Raw genomic sequence first — 16,273 nt, 5'->3', positions numbered from 1 at the left:
CATCAGTCCCATATCCTCACACCACCCTTCAGTCGGTGTCCTGCGCTTGGGTTCAACTCGTGTTCATAACAGTTTTCTCTGCATCCCTTCCCTCTGCCTCGGGCAGCGCCGTGCCAAATAGATTTCTACATCACTGTCTGTCCATCCTCGTTCCAACTCCGTGACCCAAAAGGACCAGACAGAACTCCTATCAACACAAACTGGGTGTGCACAATAACAGCTGTTAAACAAGACAGTCCAGACACAACTGCAAATTACAGCCTCAAATATCACAGTATAGACAAATTAAGGCAATTTTCTTTTGCATATTTCACCAAATTGTTCCAACTTGAGCCGTTTTGAAAGAAATTGCAGCTTGTTGGGCAAGTTTAGGAAATACCTTCCTCAAGGACGTGTGTCTGCCTCGCACAAAAGTCTAACCTCTGGTTCGGTGAACGAGATAAACCCAAATAATTTAATGTTGATACAACATACCCAGACAACACAACATACCAAGTCTGAGCAGAGGTTACATGATGGTGTCCTACAGGGACGAGACAGAGACACGAGGAGCAGACAGAAGGACTAATAGGCAGTGTCCACTGTCCACCCGAAGCACTTCACTTTCCCACAGCACCTGTGGATGAAATCTTCAAAATAGAGTTTAAAATAGAGCTACAGAAGAATTAAGAGAGTGGAAAATCGACGGAGACAGAGCGGAGTGGAAGTGGTTATTAGAGCATGTTGGTCTTGTTTTGATGGAGCCCTGCACACATAATGACGGTCCAGTTTGGCTTCTATTCGTCGACATCTCACTGAGGTGAAACCAATACAGACCTAATTGGGGTTTTACAATCATGTACGCACACAATGTACAGTATGCAAGCACACACACCAAAAGATCCAAAAGGTTTGAGGCAGCATTTGCTGACAGACAAGCAGGTCTCCAACACTCGCTCTGTCAATCATGCTAATTCACAACGCTTGAGGACTTTCTGTTCTGCCAGTAAAGCCACTAATCCAGATCAAGGAGAACATTTTCCCACACTTGAGTGGGAAGTTACATGACATGACATGAGGACGAAAGACGGGGCACACAGAAATGTCCCAAACCTGTGTTTACATGAGCACAGACAGTATGTTTTGAGATTATAAAGCTCTCGGGGGATCATCGACATGCCGCAATAGTCTGGGACGGCAGGACAATAAATGACAGAGGACCAACCACACAGTGTGGACGTCTTAGTAAGGAGAGAGTAAGGAATGTTTTGCGTATCCCACTAGAAATGGGAAAATTTGCCACTTAAATGTGGATGTCAGATCAGCGTTGATGGTAAGTGAAGTCAGTTGAAGCAATTAAAGCAGTGCGTGCTATGTTGACTGAGACAGCTAAGTTCTCCTCCGAGCTGAATTAAAGCCTCTGGCGACCATAGATTCTAACCCTGGGTAAAGATATCACATTGGGCCACACCAACCTTGCGCAATTGCTGTAACCACACCTCCAGAATCCAGTGAAAAGAGTAACGATGTGAGCAAGAGATGAATAATAGGTGTAAAAGTAGACTGTACAGTTTTGAGAGCTCAGAATGTACCGTCCTCCTTCATCCAACACACCTGTGGTTTCCTCTGTATACCCTCAGCTTATATGCCCCTCCCATCTGCTCTTTTTTATTTTTATTGCGGTTCCTGCACCAATTTGATCCAACACCTGAGAAGAGCAGTGTCACGTTTCCACTGGTAGGGTTTCAAATATTTATCTTTCTGTGTGTGTGTGTGTGTGTGTGTGTGTGTGTGTGTGCCAATTTCAACTATAATTTGTATACTTTTGTAATTCATTTTCTAAATGTTTTGCATTTCCAATCTAAATTTGAAAAATTGAAATAAATGTGGTGGAGTAGAAATATAAAGTGGCTTAAAAGAGAAATGCTCCAAAAATGTCCATTCCACCACGTTAAAGCCATCATCTTGTACCAACATGTATTGATTCGTATGACATTCCTCTCTGCTGTAGTGGGTGAATGACTTCTTTGTGCTCTGGCTTTATCAGCATGACGCAGCAAAATGTTAAGCAGGAGTCTCAACAGTACCAAGATACAGGTGCATTAAATTACAGTAAATTAAATAACTGCAATTGGGGTTGGTTATCGTTTGGATTTTATGGATTCCGATTCTTTGACGGGGTCAAAACAGGTCACAGAATAGACCTTTTAGGCTGCACAATGAACCGTTTTGGTTCATTTATTCACCTAAAGAGCTACTTCCCCTCCCTGTGCTACTACAACGTGAGGTCATCTGTGTTGCAGCACTTGTGTTTTATCCGTGGTCCCTATTTAGCTGCATGGACTTTGTAACGCCTGCCAAATTGGACCGCAGATGTTTCCAACCCTTTCGTGTGATCCGACCACAGTGCTGAGGCAGCTACTCGGATTTGGCAAATATGCCCTTTTCTGTCATCGCAGTATGGCGGGATTTTGGCGGCGTTGAGCAATCTGCCCCTTTGATGGGCTGATGGCAGGAGGCCTTAAATGAATAACTAAAAACCAGTATTATGGGCCCAGTTTTCCCCCCCAACAGCACTGAACAGCCACCGTGATCCACGTAGTTCCACAGTACCCTGATGCCGGTGTCTTTATGAACCATAGCTGTGTGCAATTAGCTGATACAGCTGCAGGAGGCTGGGTGTTGAGTTGTGTATGTGTCATCCTCTCATTAGGGAAATAGTATGTGGTCACTTAATGGGAAACGTGTGTGTGAAAGATGCTCTCTACTGTAGGTTTAATCATTGTGATTGCGATTCAGTGTCCTGGCCTGCGCTCGCTGGTGGAGAAATACAAAATCCCTTTAATTGAATTTATGTTTCTGCCCTAAAACAGTTAGAACTTTGATGCTAATAAATGTCAAAATCTTGGGCTTTAAAAACTCTCCACCATGTGTAATTTGTGTGTAACTGTAGATCGTGAACTCCTCCTTATGTCTTTAAAACACCCACATACCCTCATACAGTACAGAGGATGTGATCTTATCATCCCTCCCTTCGCTTTTTGCTTTCTTTTTCTCATCAAGATAGTTTTGTCACAACACGCTTCCCTGTTTTCTTGTCAGAGAATCAAGGGGGGCCCCCTGCACAAATCCCCAGTGGAGCAGTGTGGCCCTCAGAGGCCCCTTGACCGAGGCGCTTAACCTCAATTAAGTCTCCAGGCATCCAAGCGGATGAAACGGCTGGCTATGGAATGCAAAACCTCGCCGGTGAGAGCTGTCAAGTCAGCAAAAAAATCAACTTGGTTTATAATGGATGCAATGGCCTGTAATGATATAATTACGTTGCAGGTACCCCACAACGTGAAGATACGTGGGGTACTAGTCAGTGGAAATTAATCAAATGAATATTTCTGTTGGTTTAATATAGCAGCTTCCATCCAGTTAATTCATCAACTTGCCTCCGAAATGAGATCCCTGCAGAGCTTTGTTCGTGTCTTTTATTCTCCACTGGAATGAAAAACAGGAGTCTTTGTGTTTGCTGTCAGTGGTGGCGGACACGGGGGCTTATTATTTGATGCTTTGAGATAATCCAGCGCTGCATTCCTCCCCGGGCGCAACTTCAGCCCAGAGTGTGAATGTCTGGGAGCCTCACATCACTGTACAGCTGACTTCCTGGCACTCTTTTTTTGGCTAAATCATACTTGCACCGCTTGGTACAAGTTAATCTGTATCAAATATTACACTGGTATCATGTGCAATACATTATAAAGTCAAATGTATCGTTGTCACTGCAGTGTTACATTTATTTGTCACACATGTTAAACTTTGGCAACATTGTCGCTTTACACAAAGTGACCAGTGTTCAATGTTGCTGAAGGGTTGACGGTACATGTAAGATGAAATGAGGTCTGAGACTCCCATGATCCTTTAGCCCCGAGCTTCAGGCTCAGTGAGCAGCGGGAATCCGGGTTTGTTTAGCTTGCCTCGGTTTCCCCGAGAGCCTGTTTCATCACAGGCAAAGGCTGGACGGGCGAGGGAGAGACAGGGTGTACTCCCTTTTCTGTAAAAAGATCCGGGCGAACAGGGTCTTAATTAATCCGTCTCATTAAGGCGCTCCATTGAAGGCTTAGTGAGTCTCCACGTGAACCGAGGTAAGTTCAGCATTAGGACAGTCCTAATGGTAAAAAAAAATACTTGTTTCTTTTTGCATGATCTAATACTTAACTAAATAAGATGTGTTACTAGAGGTGTGATTATCACAACTTTGTGCATTGTTTGCCTAGAAACAAGTGCTCATTTCAAACTCTATGTACTGTACTTACAGGCAGCTGGCTTCTTGATTATGATGCTAATAAAACCACCATAATCTCGATGCATGAGGGGGATTTAAAGTGCGGACAGGAGCCGGATTGTCAGACAGCTTTTCTAAATTACATTTTTAGTGTATTTTGTTTGTTTTAGTTTCGGGAAGTTGTGTCAAGAGGATTCTCTGTGCTGTGGGCTTTGCCCTCCTTTGCATGAGTGATTGTTTGGAGAATGTGGTCGGTGACATATTAAAGGAATAGCCGGGCATTTTTTTGGAAATATGCTTATTCGCTTTCTTGCTGTGAGTAAGGTGAAACCACTCTCGTGTCTGCACGCTAACTAGCTTAGCATATAGACAGGATCTGCTAGCCTGGCTCAGTCCAAAAAGGGGGGGGGGGGGGGGGGAACTGTATGCCCACAGAACAATACTCACATGTTAGGTGTTGTGCTTGATAATGTGATAGTAAGGATTTGGGGGTGAAAATATTGAGATTTGGATAAATTACCTTCAATGTACAGTGAAGCCCCACAAATCTGTGAAAGCAGCACGAACACATCACGGGACTACCCACTGTGGTTAGAAGACTCATGGAGGGAATTGCCCCTCAAAACATTCCCATAAAATCTCCAGGACAGATTATCAGAGCACCAAATATCTGGCCCACCACAAGCCTCAGAGGAGACATCAGGCCAGAGGTTGCTTTTAAGAGACTACTCTTTTACAAGGTATGTTTTTCACATAGGTTGAAGAGGAAGGGGGCAAAGCCACAGGAATGTTTACCTATTTAGGACATGGGAACTAGAGTAAGGGTAGGAGGTAAGGAGTTAGAGGTCTGATGTAGACCACAGGATCAGGAACTCCTCTTTCAAAGGGTTCAAACAAGGCAAGAAGACCACTTAAATATCTTACAGTGTGTTTGACCTGAAGGTTGGATGCTGCAGATTAATGTGTCTGGTCTGAGTGCATAAAAAAAGATTGAATTATCCTCCGAATGTTGAATTACACTCAGCTTTCTGGTCTGGTCTGATAGCTGGCAGACTGTAGTCAAATAGATGATCTCATGTTGTCAAACATTCGCGTGTGTTGAGGTGCTTTTGAGCAAGTCAGCTGCGAGTGTAGCATATGCGTTTACAATGCAGTCAGTACACAGACTACATAGCATAAAGTGGCATGCGAAAAGCAAGAATGGTGATGTTATTGTACGCTGGATGACATTCATATACCATTTGGTTGGACACCATAGTTAACCCGAGACCTTCCGCTTCTCAGATGATCTTGACATCTGTATGCTGCAATGTTGCTTCCCCACTAAAAGTTTTGAAAACCTTTGCCGTTTCACAACAGGATAGCTGCAGGCCTGAAGAGCTTCACAATGCGTACCACTGTATATCAGCGACCCACTGCCCTCGCCCTGGATCCCAGACACCAATAAAAGCAGCCGTAAAGCACGCAGTAAATGTGTACGGCTATGCCTGGTCTGAGTTACACGCTGCGGCACCACATTTACAGGGGCTACAGGTTTGTCAGGACAGAACAATGGCGACTGTATTGAAGGGCCCTTTACCGCTGGTGTTTTATTTGGCCCCTGGGAAGCAAAGAATCTGCATTTTGAGAGATGACATGTAAGCTGTGTGAGTATGTGAATGGAGTGCACATGTGTAGTTGAGGAATGTGCGCATTGGATATGATTGCATGACTTTTTACCACTTCCTGACGATTGACCCTTAACTTTTTAGATTTTTTTTGGGGGGGGGGGGGGAATTTTCTCTTCTAATGAGGGAGACAAAAGTAAATTGTGACATAAATTCATAGTGACATAAATTCATAGAAGGAGTTAATTGCAGACTTAAGCTACATTTGCCCAACTCAGTACATCTTTTATTAAGCTCGATTGATGCTGTATCAAAACCAGCTTCGTAGGTAAAGTAGTGTGTCGTCTACATAAAGGCTGATCGGTAAGAGTGGCCATTTGTTGAGTCCTCGTTGCTGTAATGTGATACATTAAGATGTAGAGACAAAAGGCACACATGCAGTGTAGAATACAATGAATAATGAAGACCCTGAAATCCGAGTAATCAGCTTTAGAATGATGAATGATGACTTTTGAAAAGTGGTGTTCCTCCTCGCTGAAACACTGGTATGCATGTGTGCATATATCCGCAAGTCAGAGTACAACGCACACTTTTGCATGTGATTTATAAACCCGCTAATATAACCTAATATGTCTACGCAGTGGAATGTAATTTTCTGAAATGAAGTCCTTGGAGCAGAGCGCTAAATGGAGCCTGGACTTTTTTTTTTTTTTTTTACTATGGCTATAAATGCTCAGCTGAATGGGCACAGGCAATGACACAGCCTATTAAATGTGCTGAGAGCTGCGCGAGGTGGCCTAAATGGTTAAGTCGCCGAGACTTTTACAGGACAGAGTCCACAATGGGGAGCCGGAGGCTGTTGCTTTACTCAAGTTTAAGCACTATATATATAAAAATGCAAATAATTCAACTCTGCTTTTTCTAAGAAGTGATTACATAAAGTCGTGTCTGCTGATTTTGACTTGGAAGTGACGACAGTGATTATTATTATGTATTGCAAAATAGCAAAATAGTCCAGGCCATATATTTGTATTATAATATTCGATTCAAATGTATAAGGTCATATTTAGAAGCCCAAGGTAGCAGCAGAATGAGAGGTTTTTAAAAAAAAAGGAAGTACAATCCATCTACTTATTTCCTGACATATACTGTTTTATTATATTCCATCTTTACATCTTCAGTAACCATGTCTAAACATCATAATGTAGAAGATCTCATTCATACTGCCTATCAAGTCCATCTGTGATATAATCTGTTGTTATCAGAGCTCTATATAAAAGAAAAGTCATTTCATAACCTATCATTGAGTAACCTACACCGGTACGCTTCCACGCGACTTGGCTGCGTCCAATCATAGCCCCTCTTACATTTGGGTATTGGCCCAGCAGCCTCTCACACAGTTTCCCTGACTGGAACAAACCATTTCACCTCCCGCACACGGGGGCGTTCGCGGTGTGGAGAACGACAGGAAACGCAGAGGTAGGCACCGTGATGTCGAATTCTCTGTAATTTATCCTTTCATGCGACGCACGGAGTGAGCACGAATGTGCAAATTGACGAATGTGCTTTTGTTTTAGGCATCTATTAGAGAGCATCGTTTCGCTTCATCACGCCTCTCTTGTTTAGATCCGCACGGAGAGCAGAACCGGTCCCGTGGAAACCGCTACATGTGTATTCCGGTGATTGATCCCATGTGTTGCTACAATGTCGTAATTTTTCTTTTTCTTTCGGTCAGTCAAAATGTTAAGTGAAAGGCGGCTTGTGGTCGTTGTATTGTGTACACATGGCCACACCAGGAAACCATGTGGGGGGGGGGGGGGATGAGACTGTGTGAGGTCACGTTCACTATAATATAATAATAATATAATAATAAAACGAAAATTCATCAGCAACCCCTGCATCAATAATGGAAATAAAATGACAAAAATGTGAAAAGAAATACTATCAACTGATCAAAGGTCCTTATAGAACCATTAGTGAAATATTCAGATATTACAGGAGACAACAAATACTAACAATAAGTTCAATTGGATTTTGTAAACATAAATATATGTTCATCTGGTTTAAGTCTGACTATCGATAAATGCTTTCTAAAGTCAAGTAAAAAGAAATAGGAATGGATGAACCTTTTCACAGCAGGCATTTCGACAGGTGAAATTAAAGACGCTTACATTCCTTTCTTGACATATACCTGTGTATACCTGTGAAAAGATCTGTGTGTTCTTTCACAAACAAAATAATTCATGGCATGAGAAATTGCCTCCAATTTTCCTCAATGGTCCTTGAGTGTGCTGCAGAGTACAGATAAAGGACACACGCCCACGTAATATTCGTCATGAGACGCACATCACAGATAAGTGAGCCGGCCAAACCAACTGCCAGAACGAACCCCCAAGGTCTTGTCGCACAATCCCGGCTGCGACGATGTGGGTGAACCGTGCCTTGTGTTCCCTTTGGATTGCGTATGTTTACATTCATTCTTTCCCTCCTAATTGCTCGTGTTTGCCTCTCTTCAGGGGCGCGTGGGTGTCTCTTCCGGAACAAGTCATGGCCGACCAGCTGCGTCCGCATCAAGGAGACCCGCTGCTGAATAAACTCAACCAAGGGAGCCTCCCCAACGAGAAATTAGCCACCAAGGACGGCCTTCACGCCAGGGGGCAGTGGGCGAGCAAGGCTGAGTTCCTCCTGGCTGTGGCGGGGCAGATCATCGGCCTGGGCAACGTCTGGAGGTTCCCCTACCTCTGCTACAAGAACGGAGGAGGTAAAGCGTGTGGGATAGGGAAGAAGAGAGGGACTTTCAGCTTCAGAGTGTGAAGAACATTCTGTAAATTCTCTCTCTCTCTCTCCCTCTTTCTTGGCTCTCTGTGTGTTATCTGCACTTATCTTTTCCTTTTTGTTTTCCCACGCCATCTTTTTCTCTTCCTCTAAAACTAGGGGCGTTTGTTAGTTCGTATTTTTACTCCTATGATATGATAAAAGTTCTCCAAAATCTGTCCATTACACAGATTTTTACTGTTTTTGTCAGGTCAGATGGTTGACTGGGAGGGTTAACTTAATGAATAAGGTTTTATAACAGGGTTATATCATTTTGTGGTTATTACTGGGTTGTCGGGTTCAGATTTAATTTAAACTGTGGTAAAGGTTATTTTAGGGTTGAATGTTGTGTTGAATGTAATCAGAGAAGGTCTCACAAGGATAGCACCGTGTGTGTGTGTGTGTGTGTGTGTGTGTGTGTGTGTGTGTGCCCAGGTGTGTTCTTTATACCCTACCTGTTGTTCCTGGTGCTGTGCGGCGTCCCCCTGTTCCTCCTGGAGACATCGCTGGGACAGTACACCAGCCTGGGAGGAGTCAGCGCCTGGAGGACCATCTGTCCATTATTTGGAGGTAGGCTTATCTAATCGGCTATGTTGGTCTGCAGCTTGTGCTGATGCTGTGTTGCACATTGACACACGTCCCCAGGCTCCGTGGAGGCCGTTGATTAAACTGACGATGATATTAACATCTGCTCTGGAGCTACCTTACAAACCTACGAGATAGATGTAACCTCGCCAACATCTGTCTTTTCACTTTCTCTCTCCTTTACCTTCCCTTGTCTTTGTCTCCGCCCTAATCTTTCTCTGTGCTGGCTCCAGCATCCCCATGTCCACATCAATGCAAACCCAATGCCCTGCCCGCCCATTCAGTAAAGGCAATATCGAGGACTTTGATCCGCCGATCTCCCCGGCTGTATTTATTTATAGGTGCAGCACAATGATTAATTGTTGGGTAAACTACATGAGTACAAACAGCAGCGGTCGACCATGCTGTACTGTTGTCACGCCTGGTTTTTATGTGCACAGGTTGAGGCATATTTGCACACATACACGGGGTTTGCCGGTATTGTGTTGACGGCCTGTCGTGTGAAGACCAGCTGGGGGGGGGGAGGCTGTGATGAAAATATGTAGCACGTGCTCGCCTATACGTGTTTGTACACAGACAAACAAAGAAATGCTTCTGTGGGAATTCCTCACTGGCTTGCACAATTAATATGCCATCGTCAGATAGAGGCCCGAAGTTCATTAGAGGACACCACAAACAAGCCATTTGTGTCGGCAAACAGCCCACACTTTCTAACCCACTCGAGGCCTCACAAGACCATCATTCACTCTGAATGGAGATGTGCTCGATGTGGGCTGCGAGTCGAGTGTCTGGCTTAATGGACGCTCTCATCTGGAACTCAACTTTGATCTGATAATAGAATTTATGCAGTTGAACGCTTTGGAGCGTGTTTATTTTTGTTACTGTGAACAACCCACACGTTCATCTGCGTGTGTAATCCTGCCGACGGGGTCTGCTTTCTGTTAAATCATCGCACCAGGATACACAGCTTCCATCTCTCCTCCCTGTCTCCGCAGGTCTCGGCTACGCCAGCCAGGTGATGATCCTGCACGGCTGCGTGTACTACATCGTCATCCTGGCCTGGGCTCTCTTCTACCTGTCCTACAGCTTCCAGGCGGTGCTGCCCTGGTCGCACTGTAACAACACGTGGAACACTGGTCAGTAACAACAGGATGTTCGAGGCGTCTGTCGATGCACTTTGAGTCCACTGTGTAAAATTTAGATTGTTGTGTGTGTTCTCCTGCAGAAGCGTGCGTCCTGTTCGACCACTACAACCAGACAGCCAACGGGAGCAGCCTGCCTGAGAACGCCACCTCCCCTGTCATTGAGTTCTGGGAGTGAGTGTAGCTTCTTGATTTCTCACCTTTTTTGTGTGTTATTGATTATAAATTAATAGCAGTGTGTGTGTGTGTGTGTGTGTGTGTGTGTGTGTTTAGGCGCGAGGTGCTCCGTCTCTCCAGCAGTTTAGACGAGCTGGGTCCGATCAGCTGGAAGCTGGCTCTGTGCCTCGCCATCGTCTGGCTCGTCTGTTACTTCTGTGTCTGGAAGGGAGTGAAGTCCACCGGAAAGGTGAGCGGGATCTGAACTTTACAGATTACGGTGACCTACTTTTTTCTCTGTCCCCGTGCCGTCCTGACCACATCCCCTGCGCGCCGTGTACATTCTAGGTGGTGTACCTGACGGCCACCTTCCCATATGTCATGCTGTTTGTGCTGCTGGTGCGCGGTGCCACCCTGCCCGGAGCGACCCAGGGCATCATCTACTACCTCAAGCCCAACTACACCCGCCTGGCAGACCCGGAGGTACAAAAACACGCTTAATGAGAGTTCACGGGGGACACAGTTTCGATAGTTTGCCAAGTCAAGTAGATTTACAGACTGCAGGGACGTTATTCTGGCTTTAATAAACGCCTCTCTCTCTTTCTACAGGTATGGATGGATGCAGGTACCCAGATATTCTTCTCATATGGAATCGGTTTGGGAAGTCTCACAGCCCTCGGCAGTTACAACAAATACAACAACGACTGCTATAGGTGAGAGCCTTTTGTCACGCGTCTCCTTCCTCTCCAATTCACACAGGCCATATTCACTGAAATGTAAGATGTAAGCCCCGGCTGGTCAGGTGGCTCCCAGAAGGAATGGCTGGAATGGTCAGAGAAAACACACTGATAGAGCCACACCTTAGAGAACAGCCCTCTCTGCCACACACACACACACACACACACACAGAAAGAGCCAAGCACTCAACTCTTGGCTTGTATCTACACTAACAAGCCAGAGCTCCACACCTCAGTAGATTCTGTTTCAGGCACTTTTCTACATGCATTTCTTCAAGTTGTTGTCTCGGCTATAATGCTAAATGAATTGTGTTTTGTTCGTGTGGCCCTCCAGGGACTCTTTCCTCCTGTGCCTCCTGAACAGCGCCACCAGCTTCCTGGCGGGTTTTGCCATCTTCTCGGTGCTGGGCTTCATGGCTGAAGAGCAGGGCGTGGACATCGCCTCCGTGGTGCAGTCAGGTGAAACAGGGTCAGGGATGGAGACAGCAGAAGTTTAAAAACAAAATACACAGCAACACCTCATTCAGGACCTTATTCAGCTGACCATTAATGTCTTAATACGTATCGTGGTTCTACTTGGTTACATCTTGCTTTTATGTTAGAGTAACATACTTACTTTGATATTTTTTGGTTCATCCTCTCAGGGCCCGGCCTTGCCTTCATTGCCTTCCCGAGGGCGGTAGCCATGATGCCCGTCCCCCAGCTCTGGGCCGTCTGCTTCTTCCTCATGATCATCATGCTGGGGCTGGACACACAGGTAGAGACACACACACACACACACGCACACACTGAGTTTTGATGAATCCCTCGCGATGGCATTGATGTATTGTGCGTGCGGTAAAACTGACCCCGTCTCCTCTCCGTCACCCAGTTTGTGAGTCTGGAGGCCCTGATGACGTCCATGACTGACCTGTACCCGCATCTGATCCGCCGAGGCCACCGCAGAGAGCTGCTGCTGCTATTCGTCTGTGTCGTCTGCTTCCTGGTGGGACTGGTCATGGTCACACCGGTAGGTCACACTCAGGATGAAGATGATCCTCTACCTAATTTGTTTTTCTAATGATGATAATTAATGGAGTTTTCTTTCTTTCGTTCTTTCTCTTTTTGCCTGTTTGTGTCCACCACGACGCAGGGTGGTCTGTATGTGTTCCAGATCTACGACCACTTCTCCTGCAGTGGAACCAGCCTGCTGCTTCTCTCCATCTTCCAGTCTGTCGCTATCGGCTGGGTCTACGGTACAAATCTCTCCATCACCCTTCCTTTCCTTTCCTCCTTGCCTGTCCTCTCCTCTTCTTTCCTTTTCCATTTGACTTCCATTCCCCCTCTATTTCTTTCCTGTCATACTTTTCTTTGTTTATTTCCCTTTCCCCTCTCCTCCACTCCTTTCATTTCCTTTCTTTTAATGTGCTTTGCTTTCCTCCTCACCTCACCACCTTCTCTTTTTCATACCTTTCTTTACCTCCTTTCCTTTTCCTCTTCTCCTCTCACTCTTTCTGTATATTCTTTCCTCTCCTCTCTTCTTTCTTCTATTCTCTCCCTTCCTTACTTCTCCCTTTCTTTTCCTTTCCTTTTCTAATCACCTATACTTTCCTTTCTTTCTCTCCTCTCCTCTACAGCCCCACCAAATGCTTTAGCTCCTTTAATCACAGACTTATTTCATATTTACAACATGTCCTAGCGTCCCATTCCATGTCTGAATTTAATTAAATTCTGTCAAAGCGCAATAGGCTAAATAAATCTTAGTTTGATAGCTGTCAGTACACACATGAAATATAAAGACAGAACAGTGCCAAGAATTAAACTCGTTTTTTTTATCACTCCACTAATGAAAGTAGTTCCTATAATCTGATTAACACACACACAGTCCACTTCCTCCCCTCCCTCTACATTCCAGTTAGAGTCAGTAGACAGTATATTAACATGGCTGCAGCTACCCACTGTTGTAAGGAGACTGGCTCCTCGCCAGGCCCCTGTCTGTCTCCTCCAGGCCCTAAATCAGCCCCCGGGCCCCGTCGCCTCTCGGTCTCAGTCTGGCAGCCCCAGGGAGCCCCTATCCGAGCCAGACCCGGGGCTCTGGAGCATTTCCAAAAAACGTTGTTTGTTTAAGAGCGAAATCTGCCACGTACATACATCATCATGACAAATACAAAGTGAACACCCACTTTTACCGTCCTCTTCTTTCTTGTAACATTTCCATATCGCATTCAATACGGAGCAAGTCTGCATTGAATGTCTTCAGATTACCGTAGAACTACTGCTACTCCAGATAGTCACTACATGTAGCAGGAGAAGTACCCATGGCAGCTTGTAGTTATTCTTTAATAGTAATATTTCTAACTACCTGGGTCTTATTTTTGGTAGTTTTGACCGTCGATGCCTAACCAAACCTTGTTCTTGTTTCGGCCACAGGAGCCGAGCGCTTCAGCGCCAACATCGAACATATGACCGGCTACAGGCCGCTGTCTGTCTTCAAGCTGTGCTGGAAGTACTTGACCCCAGCCGTGTGCACTGTGAGTGACCCCCTCCCCCCCGCTGACCTGCTTTCGCACCCTTAAGTGTGTCGCTTGCTGTGAAACAGTATACACGTTTAATTTAAAATAACGCGTTATGCCTGTCAATCAGTCCGCCTCTCATGACCTATGTGGTGTTCATCTTTCATACTCGACCAGAAAACGTGCCCTCAGCAATCACAATCAAGACGCCGATATACTCACTGACCCAGTCCTCCTTGTTCGTGCCCGCAGGCTACCTTTCTGTTTTCCCTGGTGAGCTGGTCTCCGTTGAGCCTGGGGAAAGGCCTGGTCGCTCCATTCTGGGCCACCACGCTGGGCTGGCTCCTTACTTTCTCCTCCATCTCCCTGCTTCCCATCTGGGCCGTCTACGCCCTGGCCACCACCCCGGGAACCCTGCTGCAGGTTACACCACTACAATTAATTCGCCACCATGTGCTGCTGATGATACATCATTTTGTTCAGATGTTTAGAGAAATCACACACATAGAATGTGGATTTTCCTCACCTAATTACACAGAAGCTAGATTTAAAAAAACTAAACACAGAGTAACTTCTTTTTTACCCCCCCCCACAGCGCTTCCAACGTCTGTGCAGCCCCGCCAAAGGCTCCTCACTGGCGCTCCCCTACAGCCCCGCTCTGCCCCTGACCGAGAAGCCCAAGGACATCATCCAGCATCGTATGACCCCGTGATCGCACTCTGTGAGGTCAGGGCGTCTCACTTGGGGAGGAGGTACAATTTCGGGGATCAAGAGCCCGTGAGGGTGGCACCTCCAGAGACTCCAGGCCTGAATCGGGGGGGACACAGCTGACTTTACCCCATCCCCCAGTTTACCGGTTACTAAAGTCGGCTTATTCTCAAACACTCATCGATCTTGTTAACCTCCTCGGCTTCAAGCGTCTTCTCTTTATGCACTAGTTGAGTCACTGTACTTGTGAACCATGTAATAACAGCCCCTCTAGCCATCCAAGGCTCAGGACGCAGCTAAATAACAACACTTGGATGTTTTGTATTTTTTGTTTTGCCAGCATTGATGACTAAGCTGGCCCTCCACTATACTCTCTATGAGAGATCACTGCATGCTTCACTTTGACTCTCCACTGAGTAGCCGATGACTCTGTGAGTCAGACGTGTGTTATACAGTGATTTGTCTGGACGTGCATGTGCTTCACCATCTGTGATCGTCATATCATGGAGCTCGAATGTCTCAAACCCCATGCCTTACCCTCAGACCATGTAATGCGAGAGCTGTATTGGCAAAACACAACTTTTTTTTTTTCTTTTTCCTGCCAATGCTTAGCTTGATCTTCGTCTTCATCTAAAAGTAGGCAGGAGAGTGGTTTGTGCTTTTTGTTGTTGTTTGTCATAGTGGCTGAATCTGAATTTATTCGTACAATATTGAAATATTGCTGCTAAAACACCAAAATCATTTTGCGTTTAACTGAAAATGTTAAAGTAGGTTTTCAGTGAGAAGATGACGCGACACTCTTGGCAGAGGACGTGGCCGTGTCTTTAACTGTGACATGCAGAAGAACTCAAACACCAGAAGGATGAGCAATGTCTTAGGTGAGCGTGGTCGGTGTTTAACATGGTTGAAGATAAATAGTTCCTTCAAAACAAACTGCTGGTTTTTCCTTGCACTGCCATTCGGACCTGGATCAGGTTTTTGATTGGAGATGAATTGAATGCCCATCTGCTCATCTTCGTTTCCAGGTGTATACACGTGCCTCTTTTTTATTTTAGTTTCTATTCTCTATGTATCTTTTATTTCTTTTTTTATATGAATATATATTTATATTGTGGATAAAAGAGTTTGTGTTGTTATTTCTTGCAAAAGAAAGCAGTGAGATGCTGTGTGTGTGTGCGCAGGTGTGTGTTTGTGTTCCCCAGAACAGAGTCAACCTGGTGGAGGCTATAGCTGTCGCCCAGGGGAGGTTGCTCTCTCCCTCGGCGCCGTGATAACAGATGCTAAGCACACACCTGGTTTCTACAGAGAGAGGAAATGAAGCGAGAGTACACACACACACACACTACATTAGCCGCTCAACCATCAAGAGGACAAGCGCTGTGATTGACGCTCCCTTCATCTGAAGCATTTTCATCCTGATGGGAATTACTGGTTTAACATCCATGAAGGGATAGTAGAGAAGGACGGAGGGAGAGATGGAGCAACAGAGGGATTGTGTGTGTGTGAGTGTGTGTGTGTGTGTGTGTGTGTGTGTGTGTGTGTGTGTGTGTGTGTGTGTGTGTGCAGAAGAGGAGAGGGAGCCATGGAGACTAGAGAGGGAGGGAGAGTTGCAGTGCTCGGGGAGGGGGGGGGGGATTCTGACACCACCTCTTACATAGAGCATGGCGGTTATGTAAAAGGCTCGGCCTGTCAATTAACCGTATTGGATTCTCCTCCCCTCCCAGCCACCGTAGGGAGTGGGCCGGTCCCACACACGTGGCTCGGCACGCGGGTTCTCACACAC

The 16,273-nt window shown here is 45.7% G+C and overlaps 1 protein-coding gene across 5 annotated transcripts; it reads left to right on the top strand.

The window, feature by feature from the left end:
- Positions 1-1,577: 1,577 nt before the first annotated feature.
- LOC116386091 (sodium- and chloride-dependent GABA transporter 2-like) lies at positions 1,578-15,592 on the top strand. Of its 5 annotated transcripts, none has more exons than XM_031852076.1 (15): positions 1,578-1,716; positions 8,373-8,617; positions 9,106-9,240; positions 10,251-10,391; positions 10,481-10,571; positions 10,671-10,803; positions 10,902-11,036; positions 11,163-11,266; positions 11,625-11,749; positions 11,935-12,047; positions 12,162-12,299; positions 12,423-12,525; positions 13,700-13,800; positions 14,035-14,205; positions 14,378-15,592. In XM_031852076.1, the coding sequence occupies exons 1-15, from the start codon at positions 1,625-1,627 to the stop codon at positions 14,492-14,494; spliced, it is 1,944 nt and encodes a 647-aa protein (XP_031707936.1). In that variant the 5' UTR covers positions 1,578-1,624; the 3' UTR covers positions 14,495-15,592. The 5 variants fall into 5 exon arrangements, with proteins under 5 accessions (XP_031707936.1, XP_031707940.1, XP_031707937.1 ...); XM_031852080.1 differs by lacking the exon at positions 1,578-1,716 and adding an exon at positions 3,855-4,109; XM_031852077.1 differs by lacking the exon at positions 1,578-1,716 and adding an exon at positions 6,789-8,282.
- The last annotated feature ends 681 nt before the right edge of the window (positions 15,593-16,273 follow it).

Source organism: Anarrhichthys ocellatus, unplaced genomic scaffold, assembly GCF_004355925.1.
Source record: "Anarrhichthys ocellatus isolate YVR2014 unplaced genomic scaffold, GSC_Weel_1.0 scaffold12, whole genome shotgun sequence".
Lineage (NCBI taxonomy): Eukaryota > Metazoa > Chordata > Actinopteri > Perciformes > Anarhichadidae > Anarrhichthys > Anarrhichthys ocellatus.
The sequence above is the reverse complement of the archived record's forward strand: the minus strand, read 5'-3'. Positions and strand labels throughout refer to the sequence as shown.

Coding starts and splice junctions, on each gene's coding strand:
- LOC116386091 (XM_031852076.1), top strand. CDS start 1,625: ATGCCCCTCCCATCTGCTCTTTTTTATTTTTATTGCGGTTCCTGCACC. Junction 10,572..10,670: donor CCTGTCATTGAGTTCTGGGA/GTGAGTGTAGCT, acceptor GTGTGTGTTTAG/GCGCGAGGTGCTCCGTCTCT. Junction 11,267..11,624: donor TACAACAACGACTGCTATAG/GTGAGAGCCTTT, acceptor GTGGCCCTCCAG/GGACTCTTTCCTCCTGTGCC.